The sequence below is a fragment of the Diplotaxodon limnothrissa genome, linkage group LG5, assembly GCF_057381915.1.
Source record: "Diplotaxodon limnothrissa isolate DT_005_m linkage group LG5, D_limnothrissa_male_GT1.1, whole genome shotgun sequence".
NCBI lineage: Eukaryota > Metazoa > Chordata > Actinopteri > Cichliformes > Cichlidae > Diplotaxodon > Diplotaxodon limnothrissa.
In genome coordinates this window covers 34,728,972-34,756,232 of record NC_140600.1, presented here as the reverse complement: position 1 = coordinate 34,756,232, position 27,261 = coordinate 34,728,972, and the positions used below count along the sequence as shown (strand labels likewise).

The window sequence follows — 27,261 nt, the reverse complement described above, 5'->3', positions numbered from 1 at the left end:
AGTTGATTGCAGTCTCTTAATTATATTTTCCCTGCAGACTTTTCTGCACATCTATCAAAAATCATGTTAAACACTTACATATAGCTTTCAATGTATATTTGTTTCTTCTATATAGCTAATTAAGTATTTGAAAATGTAAAATATGACTCTGGAAGAGCCCATAAACCCCAAAATGTTATTGCAAATATATATTTTTAAATCAAATGAAACATCAAGTCTGACCGTTACCACCTTCATAGTAAGCGGTGCTTGTTGTGGTAACAGCTCTTTTCTCCGCCTTGCCTCTTGCCTGTCTAGGCACTGCGTAAGCTGATGGAGACAGAGAAGGTGAAGGGCTTCTGTCAGGTGACTGTGTCCTCTAACCTGCGTGATGCTACATCACATCTGCTCCAGGCCAGTGGGCTGGGAGGCCTGAAACACAATGCTGTCTTGGTCTCATGGCCACGCAACTGGAAGCAAGGAGACGAGCATCAGCACTGGAGGAACTTCATTGGTTGGTTACTAGGAAGGAAAAAAGAACAAAAATACTGCCAAAAACAAGGGCTCATATATAAAATAAAATCACTGATTGATATCAGCCGTAGCCATTTAGGTTTATCAGAAAACATTCAAAACAAAAATGCAGATGCAGTGTAACCAACACATCGTAATCTTTCCATGTCTGCCTGTTCTGCAGAGCTGGTCAGAGAAACTACCGTCGCTAACTTGGCTCTGCTCGTCCCAAAGAACATCTCAGCCTTCCCATCCAACGGCGAACGCTTCACCGAGGGTCACATTGATGTGTGGTGGATCGTCCATGATGGAGGCATGCTGATGCTGCTGCCCTTCCTGCTCCGCCAGCACAAGGTACCCTGCAATAGTTACTACTTAAAGAAATCCATATGCACTCACAAACATGTAAAGGCAATGTAGAATCTGGATTCACACTATCAGAACCAAATTTCTTACAGATGATATGAACGCTTAATGACATTTTTTTATGTCCATACAGACGTATGAGAAGAGTGAGGAGATGCCTCATATTTTGTTGTTGCTCTGCAGGTTTGGAGGAAGTGCAAGATGCGCATCTTTACTGTGGCCCAGATGGACGACAACAGCATCCAGATGAAAAAGGACCTGACCACATTCCTCTATCACCTCCGTATCGATGCCATGATAGAAGTTGTAGAAATGGTGAGTTAACTCAAAGCAAGATATATGCTTTCTATACAAACGCAATATGAACAGAAGTACTGAGCACTCAGCGACCCTGTTCTGTAACTTTACGCAGTTTAATTTTGTGGCTAAGTCGCAGTGATTCTTAAATGCTTCCACTTTGCATTAACACCACTTGCAGGTGATTGTGGAACACCTACAAGGATTGCAAAAAAATGGCTTGTTGCAACACTGGCATCCTGTTACATTATCACACTCAAATTCACTGAGCTCTTTGGAACAAAGCACAAATGTTTGTAGACTGCATGGCTAGGTGCCTGATTTTATACACCTGTGGCAACGGCACTGAAAACAATTGCAGAGATTACTTTTGTTCATATTGTGTACTTTAATTTCAGTACCTTTCAGGTGGCAACATCATTACAATGTTCAGTAATGCTCAAAGCTTGATTGCTTTAGACTACACAAAGGTAGGCAAAGGTACTGCACGACTGCTGAGATCGTTGCACTACAGAAGCCCAGTAAATGGCACAAAGGACAGCATGAAATATGAATATCAGGTGATCGGATATTGTCTGAAGCCTCCTTCCCTAGGTTGTGTTTACTAGAAAAGCAGCACACTGTAAAGCTGAGTGTCGGTCTGGCTTTCCAAAGCCCTTAATTAAGGAATAAGAATTTTATCGCTTGTAATTTAGTGTATAATACTTTTAATGTTTCATGGCAGTAGAGAGAGCCTGTGGTTTTCTTCAACATTTCCTAAGCAAAACCTGCAATTAGGCATTCATGTGCACTATATGAAGTGACTAACCATGTGTGCAGTGGGGAGAAACTAGGCAGCAGTGTAATTTTCTCACACAAGCTTTTTTTCATTCTTCCCTGAGTCAAATTTCTCATTTTTTGTGTGTACAACAATGGGTCCATACCACAAATGTCTTCAAGAAAAGGCTGTCTAAAATTGTCAGCATCTTGCTTGGACTAGTTCTGTTCTAGTATACTTCAGCCTTAACCCTTCACAGGTGAATTTTCTCCTATCTAAGAAAAAAGAAGTAAGCGGTGATTGCATTCTGTCTGAATGTCAAAAGATGAGTCAGAAGAGATGGGGACAGGTTTTGGATTTGGATTGCTGTAGTAAGAAAACATATGCATAATAAACCCACACGTTACTTTTTCTTAGCATGACAGTGACATCTCAGCCTACACTTACGAGAAGACCCTGGTGATGGAACAACGCTCGCAGATGCTTAAACAGATCAATCTGACAAAGACTGAACGTGAGAGAGAGGTAAGGAAGTTTGTTTATGCCCAAGTTTTGTTTTGAAACACGCTCAAAGATGCACTCATAAACCTGACGTGACTTGACAGGCCGACTTGGCACAGCTTGGCGTGATTGGACTTGACTTGACTTAACATGACACACCAGCCCCTCTGGACAAAAGCATATCTATGGTTACATTTGAGCAGTAGGACACCATATTTATCCTTTCTATCAGACCACAGCCGCAGCAGAAACTTTGCTGTTTGACAGCATGATGGTGCTTAGGTTGGTATGGTAAATGAAAAATATTGATCTCTGTGTTTCATTAATACCTTTGTTGAACTTGAATTGTCCCTGATCCATAAATGTAATATGTGCCGTGCAATTATATTTGTGCACACAAGTGTACATACACTCATTATGGGCATAAATGGCTAAATGGCGTTTGACTAAATGTAATTTAGCAAATTTTGGCATAATTTTGGCAGGATATGTGACCACTCTTGTAAGCAGAATTAGTAAAGTTCATTTAGACTGGTTGGTTTCGTGGCATGGACTTGTCTTTTAGGCCATACAGTTTCAGTAGGGTTAAGGTACCCTGTGTTATTCATTCCAAAACCAGTTTGGGCATTTGGGATAATTGTCTTGTTGGAATGCACAATTCTGTCCCAGTTTCATCCATCTAGCTGTTGATTTTAGGTGAAGTTGAAAAATTTAGAGGGAATTCTCCTTTTTCATTAGTCTGTCCTTTTTGTACTATATATAAATACAACTAACAGTAAAACAGCCATGATGCTACCACCACCATGCTTGACAGCTGGTAGAGTGTTCTCAGATTTGAAAGCCTCACCTTTACTCCTATATCTGCATATATCAAGAAATGCCACGCAGCATCTCTTGATGTTGTGGCCAGATACCTCAGTCTTTGTCTCACGTGACCATAAAACCTTTCTACAGAAAACAATTGGCTTGTCCACGTGGGCAGCACAAATTTCAGTTGAGCTTGAAAGTTTCGATTTTGGAGCAGGGGCTTCTTTCTCAGTCAGTACTCTCTTACTCCATGAAAATGCAAAATTCATTTCACTGGTGTTCCAACAGTTTCCAGTTCATGGTAGGCTTGAGTTTTGGTGGTCCATAGGTTGTTCCTGAACATCCTACCCAATTTCTTCTTAAGCGAGAGTGACAATGCGGATCTTCTTGCAGACCGTTGCAAAGTGGTGATAAATAAATAAATAACTTGTTCTTATGTACAATTGTTTGAACTGATCTTAGCAGCTGAAGCTGTTTAGAAATGGCTCCAAGACACCTTCCTAACTTGTGCAAATGTGCAGTTTCCTTCTTAGATCTTAACTGAAATCCTTGGACTTTCCCATTGTTCTGAGTATTGGGCAATTCCACGGGTGTCAAAGAAATCCTTTTTATGCCAGCAACGTCAATCGTGATCGCTAAAAACTTGACAAAGCCCTGGCACTGTATAATCTTCAGCTTTCATTACTAAATATTTAAGTGAGTGCATGTATATGTTTGAGCATGTATGTACCCTTTTGACCTTGTGTGGATTCAAGAAAATCCAAAATAAATTGAAACGTATGCAGCCAAATTAAAGACTTTACAATCATTCCAGCATGGAAAAAGAGCAGTTCAAAACAATTATTAAAAGGCCCAAGTAATCATGGATAATAAAGGTCTGACCACAACTGTATCTTCACTTTTCTTTAGTTTTTAATAAATTATTATTGCCAGGATCTCAGCAGACTTCAGATTTTTAGGTTCCTGATATGTTTTTTTTTAAATAATGTGGTAAAACACTACATATATGTATGTGTATATATATATATATATATATATATATATATATATATATATATATATATATATATATACAGACGGACAAAATGGTGGTGGCTAACCAACCGGACATAGTGGTGGTAGACAAACAGAAGAAGACGGCCGTAGTGATCGATGTAGCGGTTCCGAATGACAGCAATATCAGGAAGAAGGAACACGAGAAGCTGGAGAAATACCAAGGGCTCAGAGAAGAGCTCGAGAGGATGTGGAGGGTGAAGGTAACGGTGGTCCCCGTGGTAATCGGAGCACTAGGTGCGGTGACTCCCAAGCTAGGCGAGTGGCTCCAGCAGATCCCGGGAACAACATCGGAGATCTCTGTCCAGAAGAGCGCAGTCCTGGGAACAGCTAAGATACTGCGCAGGACCCTAAAGCTCCCAGGCCTCTGGTAGAGGACCCGAGCTTGAAGGATAAACCGCCCGCAGGGGCGTGCTGGGTGTTTTTTTTGTTTTTTTATATATATCCTATTTCAGGTCAGCTCCTCTCGCACTCAACGATCCTTCTCCTATCGCACTTGGGGCTATGTACCCAATCTCGGGTGGGGGTGATGATATCGCCCCCCTGACCTGGCGTCCTGACTCCTCCTTGCCGTAGCATTTGTGTTGTACCTCGTCAATATATAGAGGCTGGGGTCTATCACACCAGGCAAGACCCCAGGTGCAGGCTGTGTAAAGATGCCCCAGAGACAATCCAGCACATAACAGCAGGGTGCAAGATGCTAGCAGGCAAGGCATACATGGAACGCCATAACCAAGTGGCCGGCATAGTGTACAGGAACATCTGTGCCGAGTATAACCTGGAAGTCCCGAGGTCAAAATGGGAGATGCCCCCAAGGGTGGTGGAGAATGACCGAGCTAAGATCCTGTGGGACTTCCAGATACAGACGGACAAAATGGTGGTGGCTAACCAACCGGACATAGTGGTGGTAGACAAACAGAAGAAGACGGCCGTAGTGATCGATGTAGCGGTTCCGAATGACAGCAATATCAGGAAGAAGGACACGAGAAGCTGGAGAAATACCAAGGGCTCAGAGAAGAGCTCGAGAGGATGTGGAGGGTGAAGGTAACGGTGGTCCCCGTGGTAATCGGAGCACTAGGTGCGGTGACTCCCAAGCTAGGCGAGTGGCTCCAGCAAATCCCGGGAACAACATCGGAGATCTCTGTCCAGAAGAGCGCAGTCCTGGGAACAGCTAAGATACTGCGCAGGACCCTCAAGCTCCCTGGCCTCTGGTAGAGGACCCGAGCTTGAAGGATAAACCGCAGGGGCGTGCTGGGTGTTTATATATATATATATTAGGGGTGCAACGATACTCGTATCGATATTGAACCGTTCGATACAGTGCTTTCGGTTCGGTACGCATATGTATCGAACAATACAAAATAAATTTTTTATTTATTTTATCAACTTTCCTTCTGACGATGCTGTCTGTGTTGAGCGCTCAGTGGATCTGCGCTTGACAGTGCAGCCTAGGCGGAGTAGTCGAACGCAGATTCACTGAGCGCAGGGCAAGCTAGCGAGACAGAAGTTAAGCTCTCCTTGCAACATGGCAAATTGAACCTCCCCCACCCTCATTCAGATCTGGCGTTTGGAACTATTTTGGTTTTCATGTGAGGTATGACCCTGAAGGTAAGCGCGTCATGGACTAAAGTAAAACAGTATGTTGGATGTGCATGGGTGGGAGCTAGTGTGTTAGCGCAGTTAGCTCGTCCAGCCCCATGCACAGGCGATCTACTGTAGCTCGTTAACGGAGATTTGCCGTGTTGTGGCGTTAACTCATTTCAACGAGATTTACGCTGACAGCACTAGTGGGAACACAACGAATATGACTGCACATTTACACCGACATCATCCTAGTGCAAAGACAAGTGGAAGCAGACAAAAACAACAAGCACGCATGCTACTAACTTTACCCGAGTCATTTAGACAGCCGTTAGCACATGATTCTCCTTATGGGGACCTGATATGTTTAATATGCTGCTGAGAATATAGCCCAGAAGAAGCGGATAGTATAGCTTTTATTTTGGAAAGAGACATTTCTCTGTAATAAACTCTCTTTTCCAAAGATGAGTGATTCCTCAATCAGATACAGGGCTTGCAAAATCACCTGCCCGTTGTCCCGTGGCTAGCGATTTTTCCAGTCGGGCTACCAAAATCTATCTCTGCCCTGCCCGTCGGGCTATTGTAGGAAGGAAAAATATATGTCAATGCTTTTGCATTCTTTCGGAAATGTAGCTGGGTAATTATGTCATTGGCATCGGTGAGCCACTGCCAATATGTGACATATTGAAATCGAGTTTGAATTTGCGCTTGTTTTTTGCTTTCACTTGTTTCACTTTGCAATCCCGGGAACTGTGTATAGAGAGCGACAGCACTGATTGGTGAGTGATGATAATTTGCGCATCAATGCCTGTGACATCGTCTTATCAATCGTTAGCTTACTATGCAAACATGACAAGTGAAATCTCCCGCAGCAAGCTTAAACATGTGAGAGGTTGATCGCGCAGAGAATCGCTGAGCTTATGTGAGTGCGTGTGTAAAAGCAGCAGGATATATATTGTAGCGGGTCAGGGCTGTTCAGGGTTCTGTTTGTACAGTTATGTTTTGTTTATGTTGCCATAGTGACGGGTGACGCCCTCTCGCTGCGACGGTGTGTCCTTCCGGGGTCAGAGGGCGCCCTGTGTGTTGTTGTTGTTGTTGCTGTGCTGTTGCCGCGCTGAGCAGTTAGCTAGCGGCAGTGTTCTTCTGCAGATGTCAATAAACGGCTGTGCTCCCTGGCTAGCTCATGGGAAGCAAGACCAAACGATACCTCCGTCTCCTCCTTGTCTGAGCTCGCCACAATATTTTAGTTCTGTTGAGCCAAATAAGACAGGTCAGGGTGAAGAAATGACAGCCAAAGAAAAGCTTACCACAAAACGGAAAAGTTATGACAAATCAGACTATAAGGCAAAAAGAAAGTGCAGCTTTATGGTTTCATGGACAAAAGAATTTCTGTGGCTGCAATATGACAAGCGAAATAACCAGGGCTGCACGTGGTCCGCAGGTGCGCATTCGCTGTCAAAATAAAAAACGGGCACAAGATAAGAAGTTGCAACGCGTGTTTGCATACATAAGATTTTCAGGAGGAGGACAGACATTTGTTTAGAACTCTTAAAGATGTCGAAGAAGCTCCTTTAAGCAATTACTGTGATGTTCCTCCACCTCCAAAGAAATGTCAGAAGGAGCCCGAACCACAAAAGAAGCACGTATTCTCGGAAAAGTAGTTGCAGGAGGTGAGCTGGCTTCAAACAAATGATGAACGCACAGAGATGTGGTGCGGAATGTGCCGTGAAAATTTAATAAATGACAAATTAAAAAGGCATGAACATTTTTTTTGTATCGAAAAAATATCAAACCGTGACACCAAAGTATCGAACCGAACCGTGAATTTTGTGTATTGTTGCACCCCTAATATATATATATGTGTATATATATATATGAAAAAAGAAGCTCAAATCACTTTTTTCATGTTGCCCCTTCATTTGTGTCTCCACAGATCCAGAGCATCACTGATTCATCCCGTGGGTCTATCCGGCGTAAGAACCCGGCTGCTGTAACAACCCAACTGAGTGTGACTGAAGACCCACCTGCTGGCAGCAAGGAGGAGAAGCCCGAGGAAGAGGTAGGATCAACTTCTCCAGCAGCGCTGATCTCAGTTTGGAGTATAACGTTTGTTTTGGTCACAGAATTTTTTTAAAATTTTTAAAAAGCACCCTAGTGTGTTAAGATTTTTATTATTTAAACAGTGAAATGCAGACTATAGGTAATCAAAGAACAGCAGCATTGAAGCATTCAACTGTCCATGTCTTAAAGGGGCAGTTTGAGATTTTGAATAATACCTTTATAGTGCTTGTATATAAAACTAAAGGAATGGTTTTATATACAAAGGAAAGGAAGCAACCTTTAGCTTAGCACAAATGTGACGCTAACCGCTGCTAGTGGTAGGGTCATGTTTATCATAAAAATATGTGAGTGATAAAGGTATCAAGCATTTTATCTAGCCCTTTGCAAGAAAGCAAGAAAGTATTTTGTTTCATTTTCCAAATATTAAAAAAAGAATCATCTAGAATCATTTGACTGCAGCAAAAAAGATGGATTCCCTTTCTGGTATTTTCAGTTTTCCGTTGAATTGATCTTATAGTATCTCATAGTATTTTCCTTTGAAGAACATTTGCATAATTTAATAGCCTTTAATATAAATAAAGCAGCATAAGGCTCCCTAATCACACTTCTCCTTCCTCTCCCTTTCTCTAACACTGTGGCTCTCTGTGACTTTACCTGCATTCCTACATTTCCACCTCAATTGTGACTCTTTCAACCTTCCATGTAATGTACATGTAAATCCACATCCGTCCACTTATCCTCTCGTCTCATAGTCAAAGTCGGCCTCTTCCCCTGTGTCCCCCCCTGCCCAGGTTCAGCTCATCCATGACAATACCACCCCGGCCAGCCCTGCAACCCCAGCCACTCCGCTGACCCCTGGAGAGGGGGCTCAGAGCCCAGGGGAGCAGGTCCAAATGACCTGGACTGAGAAGTGTGACGGCGAGCCAGCCAAGCCGCCTGGAGCAGCAACACCAGAGGGCATCAAAGACATCTTCAATATGAAGCCGTGAGTATTTTCCAATGCTTAGGGAACCTTTGGCTGTTATAAAACTGAACTACCCGCTGGTTACTAAGAAAAACAGAGCCTTGAGTCTCTTAATTGTGTTGTTTGCTTTCTTCGAATTATTGTAACACCAGAAATGGCTACTAATATAAGATTTAGGCTTGCATGCGTGAGAAATGAACTTCACTAAAGACATGAACAGTTTAGCACTGATAATGGTGTATTTCTCCTTTTGCCATGCTGCAGTGAGTGGGAGAACCTGTAAGTACTGAAGTCTCAATAAACGTCATTCAGTCCACTCATGTTTTATAACGTTCAACTCAACCACGTGAGCAGATGACAATCATTTAAAAAAAAAAATGTGTGACTGAGCGCCATGTCACCCATGTCTCCACTTGGCATCACAAAATTCTGTGTCATACGCTTTAAAATAAAATGTCTGGATGCTAATCAACATGGATATATTTTGACTTGCTCTCTGTGACTTTGTCTATTCTCAGGAACCATTCCAATGTGCGACGTATGCATACAGCTCTCCGGCTGAATGAGGTCATTGTTAAAAAGTCTTCAGAGGCCAAGCTAGTCCTCCTCAACATGCCAGGGCCACCCAGGAACCGGACAGGTGATGAAAACTGTATCCTTTACCCAAACAGTAGGTTTACTGAATGGGGTCTCTAATATATAGGTGACAGAGGTGCCAAACACAACTAATCAGCTTTGACAGTTTGGAGTTGCATTTGGATGTCGGCTAACTGGTGAGAAAGAGATTAGAATATATAACATATATATGAGTTTGCATATGAGCTTATATAGATTCACCAGTTACTTTGTTATGTACACTTGTTTAGCTGCTTGTTATTGCAAATATATAATCAGCCAGTCACAGGGCAGCAGATCGCTTCATTAAGCCATGTAGACATGGTCAAGACAGCCTGCTAATGTTCATACTGAGCAATGGGGATGATAAGTGATTTAAGTGATTTTAAATGTAGCATGGTTGTTGGTGCCAATTAGGCTGGTCTATTGCTGGTCTATTGCCAAATAGGCTAGTCTGAGTATTTCAGACACTGCCAATCTTCTGGGACTTTCCATCTTTAGGGTTTACAGACGATGGCCTGGAAAACAGAAAACATCTCTGGGCCAAAATACCTTGTTGAGGTCAGAGGTCAGAAGAGAATGGTTAGATGGGCAGAAGACCACAACAGATGCCACTGCTGTTAGCTAAGAACAGAAAACTGAGGCTATAGTTCACAAAGGCTCACTGAAACAACAGAAGATTGTCTGATGAGTCTGGATATGTGCTGCGACATTCAGCTGATAGGGTCAGAATTTGGCCACTTCAGGCCAAATGATGGTGGTTTAATGGTGTGGAGAATATTTTCCTGGTACACTTTTGGCCTCTTGGTATCGAATGAACACCACTTAAATGTTGCTCACCATGTGTGTCCCTTTATGACCAAAGTGCACTCATCTTCAAGCAGGATAACACACCGTGTCACAAAGTTCAAATATCCCAAACTGGGTTCTCGAACATGTCAGTGAGTTCTCTGTACCCAGATGGCCTCCAGAGTTACCAGATATCAATCCAATAAAGAACATTTAGTATGTGGTCGAACAACTGTGTGATGCTATCATGTCAGTACAGCTCTCTGCGAAATGTCTCAGCTGAATCTATGCACAAAGAATTAAGGCAGCTCTGAAGGCAAAAAGGGGTTCCTACCTACTAGTAAAGTGTAAGTAATAAAGTGGCCAGTGAGTGTATAAGAATACTGTGTCATGGATGTGTAAGACAGTGTTTTATACATCTGTAAAGGTTCAGTTTCAAATTCTAATTAAGTCTTCAAATGTTTAAATATAAATGATAAAATGCTTCTGAAATAAAATTCTGATTGTGTTAAACTTTGTTTATCAATCCACACACAATCATATTGAGTTTGGGCCCCGAGCCTCTATGTAACTTTGTGAAAGATTTGAATTGTGTGTTAAAGCAATCTACAGAGGGTTTGGGTCAGTAAGTTAATTGTCTTGATTTCAGGAACAGTAATAATTTGTTATCAGAAACATTCTGTTTAATGGGTCTCTAAAGATCTAATTAGGATTTCAAAGCACAAACCATTATTGCAGAAATCAGAGAACTTTATAACTAATTTTTTCAGGCTTTAGTTTTATGTTTTATGTTTTTATTTTGTTTGTTTTTTTACAGTATATGAACCTAATTATGAAATATTTTTCTGGCAGTGTCCTTGCTTTGTTTACAACAATTTAAGCCATGAAGTCCAAGGAAACTGCTTGTAGACCTTTGTCATAAAAGTCAGGAAATGGGTATAAAAGCTTTGGGTATTTTCAGTAGCACTGTAAATTCAAAAATAGGAAAATGGAAGAAGCCAGAAATCACTCCACCTAGATCTGATCATTCAGCCAAGCTTAGTACCAGACACCAGGAGATAACAAAAAGCCCAGCAGTCACTCTAACAGAGCTTCAGAAGTCCTTTCTACAGATGGAAGAACCTGCCAGAAAGACCACAATGTCATGAGCACTTCATCATTTGGACCTTTTGGGTTCGAGCAGCTAGACAGAAGCGAGTCTGACAACTTACTTGAAGTTTGTCAAACTGCATTTAAAGCCCTCTGACAGCATTAGGAAAAAGCTCCTCTGACAAGTCAAAAAGCGAACTCTTTGAATAGCACCAAAATCTTTTTAGAAGCAAGACGACAGTCATCTTTTGGACAGTTTTTTTCAAAGCCCATCTCAATGAATATATGGAGCAAACTATGATATAACACGAGTACGGTGCTTTAGTGGCTGCAGAACAAATCTGTGACTTCTCTTTACAAAACAGACAGACAGCTGCTTACAGATGCTTTCCATCCAGTCCGTCAGAACCCAAACAAATGCCAGGAAGAAAGTGATAAACGTTCCAAGTGTAGATGCCCGAGGCCTGTAAAACTGTACCTCCGAAAAACCTGGTTTCAGGTTTTCGAGGTTTCATTTTCTCATTATAGGTCATTAAGTGTAAAGTGAGCATCACAGAGCAAAAGGGGAACATTGTGAAGTGAGTGTATGAGCTGTTTCCTTAATCATTCTCTCCCAGATATGGAGTTTCTTGAGGTCCTCACTGAGGGCCTGAACCGAGTCCTCCTAGTCCGTGGAGGTGGTCGCGAGGTCATCACTATCTACTCCTGAAAGAGCAAACCCCCTCCCCTCATTATCACCCCTCTCTCAGCCCTGCTCCTGTGTCACTCGTACCCAAACCCTCTCATCAATGCTGCACCATTATTATATCATTCTTACAGTTTATTTCTATGACATAGTCCTCTCACACTCAACCAAATAACCCAGCTCAGCTTCAGCACCTCTCCGCCAGCTCCAACCCCAGCAAACCAACAAGCAGTATTAAACACTAAGCTACTCTCACTCCAGGCAAAAAACCTGCTATAAATAGTATAGGCTCTAGACTGAATTAGATGCTATCAACATTTGTTCTTGGAGACGTTTTTTGCTTTGCAAGATTGAAGTCTGCTACAGAATCTCGCACTGAGTCGCAGTGACTCGGTCAGGAGGAGGTGGTGATGGGGTCTGCATGGGTTGTTAGCTGAGGTGTGAGCACACATGCATGTATGTGTCTCTTTGTTTTAATCTAGGTAGATTTTATTTATTTTTTTCCCCTGTTCGAACACAAATGTGGCATAGACACGGGTTCTCCACGGAGAGATCGAGAGCCAGCTGAAATGAGATCAATGTAGGATTGTCTATTCGGTTCCCTCGTGGTGATCGGACACTTCCCACAGCGTTCCAGCCTGCTGTCTACGATGTCAATAACCGTTTAAGGCAAAAGACACTTCTACCCACAGTCAGTGTCACCTGCTAGAGGACGTATGTATGAGTAATTCACAATGGCATTTGAAAAAAGTGAAATGGCATGTGGATCAGACTTGCAGTATTATCTTTAAATTGATGCTCCACTCGTTCTGTTGATTCCATCACCTACACTCCTTTCAGCTCATTTCTTAGTGGCTGTTCATCCCTGTGGCCACTGTTAGTGCCAAAAAATACAAGGCTAGCTTAGTTTGTCGAGATTGACCCACAATTAAACTGTGAATAGCAGAAGCCTGGTGTGACAGCAGAGTGGGGAGAGATGACAAAGCCCCCTCTGAGGAGATTATCAGCGCCAGCACCCCTCGACCTCTCGTGTGGATCACTGTAAATAATGTACAAGCTCTGACACGTTGTTCAGTATGAGTGTAGTATTTTTGTGACATACTAAAAAGATTCTAATGGAAAGGAAAAACAGAGACAGCTTAAAACAGCTGCTTTAAAAAAAAAGGTTATTTATTTATTTATTGGATTTATTTATTGGATGGCATAGGCTCCTTTCACTATGATAAGCGTCATTGTAACCTCGACAAAGCACTGCACCTGCACTGTCCACCACTGTGCGACGAGTGAAATTTTGATGATTTCATCAAGTTCATTAAGAAAAAAAAATACTAAATGTTATTTTTTCATGTAGAGAGCAAATATGTATTTACGTTTATAGACTGAATTTACACATATTGATGAAATAGCTGTATATCATCTTGGCATTCATAGCTCTGCCACTGTTTTGCCAAACTTCAATACATTAAATGTGCCATATCGAAGTTTTTTCAGAGAAGTGGGAAACAAAATTCTGACAATTGAAGTTAGAGAGAACAAAGTGTCATTAAAAAAAAAAAGGTAAAAGGAGGCGTCTACAGGAAACTAGCATGGTGATGACACTGTAGTTGGAACTTCACCCTATAGATAATTAAAGAATACATGTTCAGCCCTCCATAAAACGTCCAGCTGTTGTCGATATCTGCTCTTGCCCAGTTGAGTTTTTGAACATCTATTGGTTATTTGTTTATAGGGTCTAGCCTAAATAAATAGAGAGGACAATGGCTTCTGTAGCTACTCACTTTGTCCACAAGAATGAACTCTATGCAGTAGACTACTCTCCAGTGAGATTTTCTATCCTATTTGATTGGTTGTGAACAAATCATATTTACGTTTGAAGAAGAGTGCATTTTTGAAGGAATGTGCAATGGTTGAAATCTGGACTCGCGTGATCACGTTATTTATTTTTTTACACATATATTTTGTATATGTAGATTTCGTAAGTCTTATAAAATCCAAAATCATCTCACTCCGACCAAGGACAGCTGTCACTTTACTTTGATTGCTCCTGTTTCTTTTCTTAAAGAAACTGTTTTTGGTCATTTGCACTTCTAGTAGAAATATACAGTAAATATAAATAAACATATATATATATAAAAATATATATATACAGTATATACGATATAGGGAAGCAAAACAAATTAGTTTCTAGAACTATTTACAAACAGTATTAAATGTTTTTAGTGTTGCTTGAATGTCGGACCATATGTTGTGAATGCTGCTAGTATCTATAGATTTATTTGTACTGTAAATAGAGATGAGATAAATCAATATTAAAGATATAGTAAAAAGGGTATAGACATACATATCAGCGGTGGTAGCGGTGGTTATCTAACAAGACACGGCTGTACCTGTACACATTTGGCCCGTGATCTCTCGACAGGGTTAGCTTTCTGTTTTATTAGAAAACTATACTGAATATCTTGATGCAATATTATAACTGAGGGCAAAACCGTCACCCTTTATTGTCTTTTCTAAAACGTGCTCTCGAAATTACTATTTTTAATCCCCTGAGTAAAGCGAACCAGTTTTTGGGGAACACGTTTTCTGTTTAGCGCTTTTAAAGAAACCGAGTGGAATTGCCAAAACATTAAAACATGAATATTTGTTTTGAGACTTTTAAACACACCTACCTGTGACACCTGAAGACAAGTAGCCCACTCCTAGTTTCAAAGATTTCTCTGTGCCAAGTGATGAAGAATTTATTTATTATGCTTGTCACAAAAAAGGGGGGAGGGGGTTGTTTGACACTCACCTGTTTTTGAAGAACATGGTTATTTTGGGATTGTCTCTACAACATTGCCTGCATCAACTGAGCCTTTTAAATTTATTCAAAAGAAAAGATATCTGATGTTTATTGGAGAAGTTTATTGGAAATAAATTTAGTTATGGAATTATAAATGTTTTATAATTGCTGTTTGCATGGTACCATGTGGCAATATTTGTTTTAGTGATTTTATATCGTGATGACTTACATGTTTTAAGGTGCAGAGTCAGAGTGGTGGAGAAAGGTGTCAAACATTCTCAATGAGTTTCCGATTTTGAGAACTCAGGAGTGTTGCCGCACAGTCGGCAGCATGGTTTAACATTGAAAATAAGTTGTTTTTTTTTGCAAAAAACTCAAACAAAAAACAAAAACAAAATAGGAAAAAGTATGAGTTCACTATATTGTTAATCGTTATATTTCAATCTCGCTCAAGTAGTCTTATGTAATGTGATAGAAGATTTTGAGTTTGCAAATAGACGAGCCTTGGGAATAGTCATTTCACATTTTTGTAAATATGAATATCACAAATCAAGGACACTGTAATCTGCTAGTGTTGTCTTTTGTTGTACACTGTTCTATCACTGTGGGCAAAGTCTTAGAGTTTTGTAAGATTATGTGCAATATTGTTCTCATATTGGTATTTTTTTCCCATTTTGTCATAATTTCAGTTTATATAAATAACTGGAGATGTCAGCAGTCTCTTAAATTTTTAGAGTGTTTGTCACCAGGTCTTTTGGACCAGAAAAACCTAAAGTGTTTAACCAAAATGTGGCAGAGGCAGCACAGCACTTTACACTGAGGGGCACTCTGTGATAGAGGGGTCGGATAGCCCGCTCTGCACAGACTCTGTCCCACAGTGATCCCTGGTGGCACAAGAGTGTATTTACAGCCAGCTCTGGTGGTCTGACAGCTCAGACTAAAAAGAATAAATAAATATCATGAAATCCCATCATCTTGCTGCGGTTCCCAGCTGCAACAGTTCAGATTATTAATTTTGTTACATCTTATCATTTGACCGTTTTCTTGGACATTTTTAGCATGCATCACTTTTTTCTTTCCTTTTTTTCCTTGCCAAACTTCTTTAAAAGAATAATAGTAACTGTTAAATTTCTAGTGCTTGTCACTCAATCTGTGAGGTGAGCCTTCCCAGAATTCCCCCTCAACCCCACTGCTCAGCCCTTCTGCCCCAGCTCCCTGGTCTCCCCCATCCCAACCACGAAAATCCACCCCAGCTCTGTATTTTAAATGTGACTGCAGTATAATTCTGAGAAATGATCAAAGAATATAAAACTCGCGCTTCCAAACCTGGTACAGGCTCTGCTTGGACAAGGTGCGATAGTCGATTTAAAAACCAGCACGTCCCTCTCCCCCCTGAACTGATCCGTGATTTAGATCAGATCTTTCACCTGCACAACTGTAGCATGAGGCAAACTTGCCAGTGATCATTACCCAGTCTCCATCCTAAAATGGATATTAAGGGCTCTGAAACACATCTGTTACTGGGTTGAGGAGGCTGTCGTGTTAAGACACCAACAGAGAAGTACAAAACTAATCCCAGATTATTGCAGACGGGGGGCACACAGTCTGTAGCTGAAATAAGATCCTACCCCCTCAATATTATCTTCACAGAAGCATCAGATGTGCCTGATATGGAAGGTAATGCAACAGCTGCACTTACATTTCACACAGTCGATCTCTCTGGGAGTCAGATGAGAAAAACTCAAGCGGCTATTCATGCAGTGCAAGCAGAGCCCCACTCCGGTTATGTTGTGTAACTCAGTGCATGCATGCAACTACCCCGAACAAGGTGTTTTGAAAATATATTGGGTGTTTGTGGTATAAAAGTATTTTGTTTATATCAGACACTTTTGTTTGTAGTAGTAGAATATTTTTCCTTAGCACTGGCCCATTGTATCCCAGGATGAATATTATTCTAGTATGAGATTCTATTTTTTATGGTAGATCTGTTGACATGGTCCTCTCATTGTGTCTAATAGCTGGAGATGAAGTGATTACCAAAGTATATTTCAGTTAACTACATAAATGAGTGTGAAAATGTGTGCTCCAGTGAATTAGATGAAGACGTGCAAATTGTTTACCTTCTTATCAAAATTTGTAGCAAATGTCACTCCCCTGAGAATACTGTTTCAACAAGGTAAAACAAAGAACACTGGACGTGCCAAGGTATTATAGGAGACGCCTGCTAATTTTTATTTTTAAATGTTTGAAAAAGCAGTAAGTCTGCTGCCTGTCCAAAACTGGTGATGTACCTCTTTTCAGTCACCAGTTTTGGTTTTATTCAGTGTATTGTTAGAAGTATTTCCAACTACCAAAACGGATTTGCTATTTAGGCTTTCAAATGACCTTAAGAGGACAAGTTGTGCATTTTGGGAAGGGCACAGGTATTGGTTTATTGCATTTTGTGCAATAAACCAATTACGGCTTTATCAAAAGGTATATCCATCTACCAGCATCTCTGAAGCTCAAAACTAACACGCATCTAGTTTCCGTGATTGCTACTTCAAACAAGGCTTAAAAACATCATTTGTGAAAGGACTGTGTCTGGGCGTTAGTAAGTTGCTGGTCTTGACTAAGAAAGAGCAGAGTATGTAATCTGTCATTACAAACTTTGTTTTTCTGTACAGTTTAAATAAGGGGTATACACAAGTACTCAGCTTTAACAAATGCCCAGTTTCATTTGAACGATTCAGGTATTGGAGATTTGAGTTTTTCTGCTACGGACTCTCTTAACAAAGACACAGCTGTATCTAATTCAACAATATTGAAACATTGTTTCATTCTGAACCGTTCTCTACTTCCTTGATACCGTACCTGGTCTTATGGTAAAGCCGTAGTGTGTTCCTTTCAGTTCTGTGGGAGTGTGTTTGTGTGTACATGTGCACTTGTACCTGCTGGGGGCGGGGGGTGGTCATGGGCGAGGGTGGGAGGGGGCTACGTGTAAATAAAATACAGTTAGGAGTTATTTTATTTTTTTGTGTCAGTGCAAGTTAAATATTCTAAAACAAAAAAAAATAAATAAAAAAAGACCTGTATTATTCTCTATTGTGGTTCATGGTACATTTAAAAGAAAAAATAAAGAGGAAAAAGTAGTTTTATCTTACATTTCAAATGCTTATCTCTATGGCTTCTGGCGATACCCGTTCCATTTTATAGATTTGTCAGCACAAAATGCAATAAACCAATACCATTTTATTACAGGAATTGTGTCCGAGTTTTTAATTATGTCTTGTTTTGTTCATGAAAAAAACAAAAACAAAACAATGTTACAAATTAAAAGACTGTAAAACTATAAGACAATAGTTGGAAAAGAACTGAGAATTCCATCTGTAAGCAAAATGTACTTCATAACGAGACTGAATAATTATTTTCTGGCAAACAGCTGCAAAAAAAAAAAAGTCTTCACATTTTATGAACAATGGAGGAAAAGAGATTAAAAGGTTTTACAAAAACATCCCTACAGTCTACTGATACTAAACAAGAAAACTCACTGCACAGGAAAGTTTATGGCATCGGAGGGGAAAAAAAATAAAATTAAAATAAATTCAGGGTTCTACAGCTTTTCAGTAGTGTCGGGGGTACATAGACACAGGTGGGGCCTGACCCATGCTGGGTGCTGGTCTTGGGGCTTGCTGCTGAGAGGCCCCACTACTCACCAGATGGTTGAGAGAGGGTCCACTCTGAATGAGTGTGTCCAGAGCTTTCTGGACACTCGGGTTGTCAAAATTGATGCCTGAAGCAGAGGTGGGGGGTCTCTGAATACTGGTGGCAACTGGCATTCGGCCTGGAGGGTTTGCGTACCCCTGAGATGCAGGTGCAGGAGGACCTGGCATTGGTGGGCGGGATGGGTTTTGGGAAGGAGACTGGCCAAGAGATCCATATGAGTGTGACTGTGAGGGTGCAGAGGGGAGGCCAGTAGTGCCTGTTAACTGCCCACTGCCACTGTTGAACAGACTGAGGATTTTAGCCTGCAGCTCCTGCTGGTGACTGGGATTAGCCGAGGTGCTTGAACCCGCTGACAGACTGAGATGACCCGACTGTGGGGGTGTGTGAGTAGATGGAGGGAGTGCTGCAGCTGAAGAGGGAACTTCATGATGTACTGCTGGAGGAGGCCCAACATGGACTGGAGCTGTATGGAGACATATCAGTTATTTGCTTCTCTATAGAAATCATTGTATTCAACAGAAACGTCAATAACCATTTCCAGTCCACCAGTTCCTCTCATTTTTATGTGCATGTAAATGAAAAAAATTAAACCAAGGAGGTGGCATTACCTGCAAGGGGATCTGCTGTGCTTCGTACCAGCCGAGCTCTTTTGTCCTTCAGGTATGCAATCAGACTGTCCAACTCGTCTGGAGTCACAAATCTACCCAACAAAACAAGATTATTCTTTCAATACAGAGAAACTAAATATCATGTAGATTACTACAACACACCATCACTAACTGATGAAATGTCGCATTCCCCAAAGCCATGTTATTTCATTGTAAAGTCTCCATGTTTCAGGATACTTGTATAAAAGCATAAAGATTTAAACCAGCTACCTATTTTCAGCCAATAGTGTGATGTTCGTAAGTAAGGAGACGGGGTGGCTCTCTCGGTCAGGCTCTCTGAGTAACACATCATCTGCCATCTTCGCAGCCTTTCTGGCTATCTCCTCACGTTCTTTTTCACGGTTTTCGATTTTGTAGGTGTCATAGTTGTGGGCAACCAGCATCATGGCGTCCTGCATGGGCATGTTTCGATGCTCTGTAAGAATAAATGCAAGAAATGAAACCAAACAAAATAAGATTCTGACACTTCTGAATTACCTGAAACGTTCCAAAAAACACGTTAATGTCATCCTGAATTACCTTGAGGTGTGCCAAACAGGATATTGACAGTGCAGGAGCGATGCACCTGATGTTGTTGGGTTATGATGATGGCAAAAGGAGTACGAGCTCGGCCTACATCCTCCAGTGCTTGAGTTAGAGACACTTCTGTGTTGAGGAAGATCAAATCCACCACCATTCCCAAGTCACGGACCTTCCGCCCAACCGTCTCAGCATACTCCCTACAGTTGGTTTTAAAGCACAAGTACAGAAGCGCACACACACACACACACACACACACACACACACACACACACACACACACACACGAGCAGTATGAAATGAAAACATTCCATGTACTTTGAATATTTAGAGATGTTTCTGGTCCAGTATCAGTTTTTCTTCCTATAAACAACAGACTGTGGACATACTTTTGGGCTTTGTTGACAACAATTACAGAGCAGTCGACAGGACGGTCAGCGTCATGACGCCGCTGGAGTTCTTCATAGTACTGCCGATACAGTTCATTACGCCGGCGTTCTTCTGGTCGTAGACGCTCCTCTACAGGTAATGAGAGGTGGGAGTGATTTCAAAATAATGTCCGTTTAAATTTGTATCCATTTGAATTTAATTATGCAGAAATCCTGGTACTTTATATTCTTAGTGCTTTCAATTGTAAACCCAATATTACCAAAAAAAAAAAAAAAAGGTCAAGATATTAGAGGAAAATCATGAGAATTAAACCCAAACATGAGAAAAAAAAAAAAAAATCTATTAAAATTCAGAGTATTCAAACCAACCAGTCCTAAACTATACCCTGTACACTGAAGACAACATACCTTCTGGCTCACGACGTCCATTCCAGGGATCTCCATAAGGATCCCTGTAGGTCTCGTCCTTCCTCCTGAAATAATCTTCTGCACCACTGCCACTACGGTAGTATCTGTCATACTCGCTTCTGCTGTATGGGAAAAATTTCAGGTTCAAACAAAAAGCTTAACCATTAAAGACTCAGTGGATGGTTTGTCAGTCACCTGTAAGCAGAATCCCGTGGGTCACCTCTGATGTCCTTGTCTCTGCTCTCTGAGCTACGGTACCGGTAATCAGGGTCACGAGAGTGGCCACCTGGTCGAGGCTCCCGGGAGTCCCTCCCATCACGGCTGTCCCGAGGCTCACGTCCGTCACGCCCATAAACAGGTGAGCGAGACCGAGGTCGGGGCTCTTTGCTGTCCCCGTAGGTGCTGTAAGGGGCCCTGAGAAAAATGTTATCCATTAGTGCAGGTTAAGAGTTGAAGCTGCCTTTGAAATATTAGAAAACAGGAATGCCTGTCCTTAGCGGATGAGGACAGGTCAATGGGCTGGTAGTGTAAAACTTGTAACGGCGCAAATAAACAAAGTTTTTTTTTCCCCCCCCCCCTTTGTTTTCCTTCTTCTTCAGACCACTTGCGTGAATTCAAACCGGTAGGTGATTCCGATAATTCTTAGCAGCAAGTTTTCAAAAATGTTCTGTGATCTACAAACACACAACTACCAACCGAACATTTAATGTTTGACCACAAATCCAGCTCTGAATAAAACAAACTTTTTGAAGGTGGTTTTATTTTGCACATACAGCGCAATAGGCTCACAGGCTGTTCATTCTTCCAGAAGTTGAACTTCCATACTATAAATGAGGTTGCAAGAATGCCAGAGACCAAGTAAAGACGTTTCAAGTAAAATCATATAATATTCTGAAATAGCATGACATACCAGTTTTGAGTCAGATTAAAGTATTTTCCTAACCGCTTGTGATTTGACAGTTTCTCTCGTTAAAAAAATAAATAAATTTATACATCAAATAAATAGTATGGTTAACCAAACATTTGCTTATTACCATGTAAAACGTAACTTTCATTAAAGGCTCAACTCCGAAGCGGTTCACAAACAAAATAAGACAAAACTACCAAAACACGAAGCGCGTTTAGCGATTATTTGTATCGCCACACAATGATACACTGCCTACTTTTCTATTCCCTGGTCCACAAAAAATAAAATAAATAACGCAGTGTTACACTTACTCTATTTACACTGAAGTAATATAAAATTCCAGCAGCTAAGTGTTGTACAGAATTTATTTATAAAAAATAAAAAAACCAAAAAAAAAAAAAACAAAAAACCTGCATATTCTGTCCAAGGTACAGTGAAACACTTTACTTACAATATGACGAGATAGAAAGATGAGAAGAGTTTCCCTTAAGTGGATCAGATGAAATGCAAGACTTACAGCAAGTCAACATGGAGGAAGTCTAAAAGATAAACTTTCACACTGACCTTTAGTTACTTATCTTAACAATTCACAATAGGCAACTAAATCTAAATATGCAGAAACCCAGTGACCAGTGGAGCTGGACCATAACCTGCTGCCTCTGAAATAAGTTTCTCTGATGTGTAGGATGCTCTGTAGCATGTACTCAGTCATAAACTGTATGGTGATCACTGAGCTGAGCTGGTTAAAGGAATACATAACAAAGCTTAAACTAAAAATACAAGACCATACTGGCAATTATGGGGTCTTTTTTGTATTATTATTATTATTATTTTTTTTTAAATATAAATACAAAAGGTACTCTATGGAGTTTGGACCACTAACAACCTGCAGCTGTGGTTTTGAGGATAGGTCAACATGGTTTGTATTTTGTGCAGACATCAGCTGATGCAACGGTTTTATGTTATACACTGCTACTATTCAACTTTAGATCAGATACATACGCCTAATTAAAAATGTAAAATATTAATGATAAAAATATTGTTGTGAGGCATAGACCTTCCTACAGGATATGAAACATGAGAAAGTGACACACGATAGTCCTATCGTCACGCAAAGAACACCAGTGCTGAAAAAGAGCCACGACGTGAAGAATGTTTGAGACAAAGACACTTAAATTACATCCATATGTCTCTATTCTTTATTTCAACACATCAGTAAACTTTTAACTTTGGTTGAAATACTGAGCGAACTTCTTCACTGGTGGAAATTACAGGTGAGGATATAGTTAAATACCTTTTTTTTTTTTTTTTTTTTTTTAAAAAACCAACAACTGTGGCGATGGTAGTTCTTCACACTCATTTCGCGTTACTTTACCTTCGTGGAGGGCTCTGCTGGGATTGAGGTTTAGCTTGCCGTCGCTCCACTGCCATATTTACATCTGAAAATAAATCAATCCAAACGTTGAACACAACAGTGACATGGAGATCTGCTAATGATGTTCACGCAAAAAATGGAAGTGGCTGCGTCACCGTCCAAATGAAACAGAGTGCCAGGATCCAAATTTTAAAATCCAAAAAGGACGGAAGTTCAAAATGCAGAAGATTCTGTCGCCCAATCTGTCAAATTGAGTTTGAGATGAACCCAAAATGATGGACGTCTTTTCTCCGGGTCAAAATTTGCAAGAAACTAGCAGAGCTTGAATGTATTAGATTTTCAAGTTCAAATTTGGGCTTCAGAAACTCCCCAAACCAAAAAGGTGACACATCTGAATCCGCGTTGAAATATCGTACACAACAGCATTGCCAGAATTTAAAAATGCATGTTTGCCTTTATTGTTGATTTGCAAGTTCAAAAAGGAAAAGAAGGAGGAGAGAGAGAAAGGAAAAAAAAAGAAAAAAAAGAAAAAAAAGAAAAAAAAAAAAAAAACGCACCGTGCGTTCGTGGTTGATCAGACTCTAAACGTAGGGGTAATTTAAAAAAAATAAATAAAAAATAAATACATTTTATTCCTAAATTCAGACAAATAATTATGCCATTCAATTTTTTTTTTTTTTTATTATTATTAGCACATAACCTGACCTTATTCTTTCATTAGCTTGTTTTTTTTGGAACACAAATAATAACTCCTTCAGCCATACAATCACATCACTTGCAGTTAAGGCTTACCTATTTTATAACCTTTATATATTCGACCTTTTTGGGCCGCCTTTGCAGCTTCGGCTTCCTCAACGCGTTCAAATTGTACAAATCCGAACCCACGAAACATGGATACGCCTGGAAGAGGAATATTTTAAGTGCACAACCTTAGGACAATTCTGAAGAGCCATTTTTGATCAAAATACCCATTTAATCCCTTTTAAATATATAAATTAGAACATTCTTGTATTTCATGCGAACTTGTCTGTAATTTTAACTAGTCAAAAATATTTCACGACTTTTAGGGACAACCTCCCTAATGCATACTGTCGTCATGTCATTAAAACTTGCATTGTGTTTACTGACCGACTACCTTCCCGTATGGGCTGAACAGGTCTTCCAAATCCTTCTTTTCCATGTCGGAGGTCGGCAAATTCCCAACAAAAATCCTCCTCTCCAAATCTCTAGGATCATTACTGCTGCAAGAGCGCGAATAGCGCCCTGGTGATAGGCTGCGACTCCTTCGGCGAGACATGATTAGATCCCAAGTTCACCGGTTTGTATCTTCGTGCGTCTCAAATGCTTGAACAGGTTTGGTTTGTTCACTTAAGAGATCAAATTCCTTGGAAGGATAAAAGGTCAGACAGAGCATCAAAAAGAGTTCAATCTTCAAATCGAAATTAAACTGGAAATGTACCGATAAATCATAAACCACTCCAAAATATTTACATATATTTATAATTTTCTAATTTAATTAACCTGTTGTGCAACAGGTTAATACACAAAAGGAAAAAAAGTTGCACTGCAAGTGATATTTTTTTTCCTTTTTAATAAATGTTGATTTATGGTAGCTTGTGCTGAAATGAAAATATTCTCATCTCCCCATAAAATGGATTTTGGATAAAATTTTGTTTGAAATAATCGTTTATTGGATATATGCGCTTAATGAAGAAGAAAACTAGAACGTGTAAAAACAAATACATTAAATCTGTTTAAATGGCACAAGTTATGCCAGAATTTGACTGAGACGTGCATAATGAATTAAGGTTTCTTCTTGTAAAATGTGCAATGCCCCTTTTCATCTTCACTGCGTGCAGACTTTATTATTAGTGCAAAATAGATGAGTTTTCCACAAAGAAATGGCAGCAGAAGAAAATGAGACCACACTAGAAAAGCAGGACTAATCAGTGATGAAAATTCCACAAATAATGTAGGAGAAAATAAGCCGCAATTCCCACGGTGGTGTAAAGAGAAAAACTTAAAATGACTGACTATACCACTGATTGTTTCCCCTCTTTAAATTTATTTTATTTTTTTAATTTAATAAGTAATGTTCAATAACACACTTCTTTTGATCCAAAATGCAAAGTTCTCGACACCGTACCCCAGCGAAATCCAAAACGGTCCTTGGTGGTTGTATAGCGAGAGAGAGAGAAATGACAGACACCGGTGTCTGAAGTTCAGGATTCAGAGTGACATATACTCTAGTTATAGTTGACGAGTGAAATATTTTAGAAGAAGGTTCATGGTGCAAATTTAAAGTCACACCATCCGAGAAAAATAAGCCCCATTGGGTCTCACAACAGTCCTTTGTGAAATAAATGCAGTCCTCTTCTCTTGAAATAACGCCGTCTTGAAGAAAATCAGATTAGCTGAAATGAAATCACGTTCCTGCGGTCACTCTGAAAATGCCAAAACCTAAAACGGCGCAATTTTCTTAAAAGTCCTTAGGAGAAATGTGCGTTTTATGTGCCTTAGATAACGCAATATAAAATTATTTAAGGACAATAGAACCGCAAGAGGTTTTTCGGTCTCAAGATACATACAGCAGAAAGACCAGAGAGTTTCATTGCATTTATGCTTGAAGGAATTTACATAAACCTTTCAGGAAGCAGCTCCTTACATACCTTAACTTGAACCTGGATGGCCTGGATTCAGCATCCACTGAATTTAGGAACTAGTGTGTCTGAAAAAAGAAAAAAAAAAAAAAAAAAAAGATAAACACCACAATAAGCTTATGAAAGTAATCAACTGAAATGCTCTAAAATATAGTCTCAAACTGCCTTTCAGAAAATTATTGAATAAATTGATTCACAATAACAACTCTCCACACCAGCCTCAATTTCCCATGGCAGAAATTCAAGTTGCTGGAAACATTCCTCCTAGATTTTGGTTCACATTGACATGATAACATCACTGCGTTGCTGTAGATTTGTCAGCTGCAGATCCTCAATGCAAACCTCATCATTCACCACATTCCAAAGGTGCACTATTGGACTGAGATCTGGTAATTGTGGAGGCCAAGAGCACAGTGTCAACAACAACATTGTCATGTTCAAGAAACTAGTTTTGAGATGTTCTCAGGTAGGTCCGGGTGGCTAAACAATGTTCAGATGATATCAAAGAACGTGCCAAGAAAATATCCTGCCAAAAATGTCACACCAGCCTGAACCACTGATACATGTCAGGCCATTTTCATACTTTTATATGTTAGTTACAGCAAATTCAGAACACCAGACTAATCAAACCAGGCAATGTTTTACTAATCTATTTCTTGACCAATATTAGTGACCCTGTGTAAACTGTAGTCTCAGTTTCCCATTCTTAGCTGACGGGCATGGCACTTGGTGTGGTCTTCTGTTGCTGTAGCCCATCTGCACCAAGGTTTGAGATGCGCTTTTGCTTACGTTGGTTGTAAAAAATAGTTACTTCACTTAATATTGCCTTCAATTCAAACCGGTTTGGCCACTGTCCTATGATTACCAACAAGTCATTGTAAGTATTAAAAATAAGCTGCTTCTAGGAACAAACACATAATTTTTAAGAAACCTCAAAAAAGTCAATTAGCTGTAAGTACTTCACGTGCCTTGATTTAACGGGAAAAAATAAGTAAACAAAATTTGAAGCATGTTTGTAAATGAGACATTATAATCTCAATTGGATCATCTGTATAAATGAAGGTTAAACAAAATAACTGAATGACCAGCAAAGCAAAGTAGCACATTCAAATGCCAGTCAAGTGTATCACCTCTCACCAAACGCCTTTTTAGCAATACAAATTCGACCGCGGCTCGTAATGTTACTTTCGATTGGGACTCTTCGCCAAAGCTTTCCGGTATCCGATTTACACGATACAACACTAGCTATGTAATCCAAAAATAGACTCGTTACACTGCTCATAAAACTAAGTCGGTTAACATTAAAAGCAATGCTCTCATACACCGCCATTCCGAGAGACGTTATTGGTTACGGAGTAGCTACATGGAGCTAGGTTAATGTCGGCGGTTAGCTTCTTAACGCTACCTTAACCAGGGACGTTAAAACCAAACAGATAGGTTCACAGTTACGCCTGCATATGCTTTACGATCCACGGTTCGCTGCAAGCAATGCTATAGCAAGAACGACAGGGCGACAATGTACTTACCTTCAAAGTCTATTTCGTGTCAATTTTCAGCCACCCAGCGTCACGATCAACCACTATCCGCTCACAATGCTGCCCTTCTTCTTCACTTAATTTACGGCAACTGGCCCCTGATATCTTCTTCTACCCCTTGTGTGGATGTAACTACCATTTCATTTAGCCTATATATCGCCACCTATTGACTAAAAATAAAATACGTGCAGTATGCCCTTCGAATCAATAAAACGAATCAGACCTTTAGAGCCATTAAAAACAATTACCAGAAAAA

General features: G+C 40.2%; 2 protein-coding genes across 5 annotated transcripts in view; one reads left to right on the top strand and one right to left on the bottom strand.

Moving 5' to 3' along the window:
* The window catches only part of slc12a5a (solute carrier family 12 member 5a), a 190,907-nt gene extending 178,059 nt beyond the window's left edge, over positions 1-12,848 (top strand). Inside the window, exons 18-25 of the mRNA XM_085353479.1 lie at positions 298-493; positions 677-846; positions 1,042-1,173; positions 2,330-2,437; positions 7,788-7,913; positions 8,707-8,900; positions 9,398-9,531; positions 11,990-12,848. Of these exons, the coding sequence (XP_085209605.1) occupies positions 298-493; positions 677-846; positions 1,042-1,173; positions 2,330-2,437; positions 7,788-7,913; positions 8,707-8,900; positions 9,398-9,531; positions 11,990-12,081 (1,152 nt within the window). The 3' untranslated portion in view covers positions 12,082-12,848. The remainder of the gene's footprint in view (positions 1-297; positions 494-676; positions 847-1,041; positions 1,174-2,329; positions 2,438-7,787; positions 7,914-8,706; positions 8,901-9,397; positions 9,532-11,989) is intronic.
* A 5,401-nt stretch (positions 12,849-18,249) lies between these two features.
* Positions 18,250-27,069, bottom strand: ncoa5 (nuclear receptor coactivator 5). Of its 4 annotated transcripts, none has more exons than XM_085353467.1 (12): positions 26,997-27,069; positions 25,480-25,538; positions 23,939-24,194; positions 23,603-23,710; positions 22,811-22,874; positions 20,724-20,942; positions 20,529-20,647; positions 20,121-20,250; positions 19,732-19,934; positions 19,423-19,627; positions 19,153-19,244; positions 18,250-19,007 (listed from the first exon to the last, which is right to left on the bottom strand). In XM_085353467.1, exons 3-12 carry the CDS (start codon positions 24,105-24,107, stop codon positions 18,442-18,444), a joined length of 1,875 nt encoding a protein of 624 aa, XP_085209593.1. In that variant the 5' UTR covers positions 24,108-24,194; positions 25,480-25,538; positions 26,997-27,069; the 3' UTR covers positions 18,250-18,441. The 4 variants fall into 4 exon arrangements, with proteins under 4 accessions (XP_085209593.1, XP_085209591.1, XP_085209592.1 ...); XM_085353465.1 differs by having other exon boundaries at positions 18,251-19,007; positions 20,529-20,650; XM_085353466.1 differs by having other exon boundaries at positions 18,251-19,007; positions 19,732-19,931; positions 20,529-20,650.
* Between the last annotated feature and the right edge of the window lie 192 nt (positions 27,070-27,261).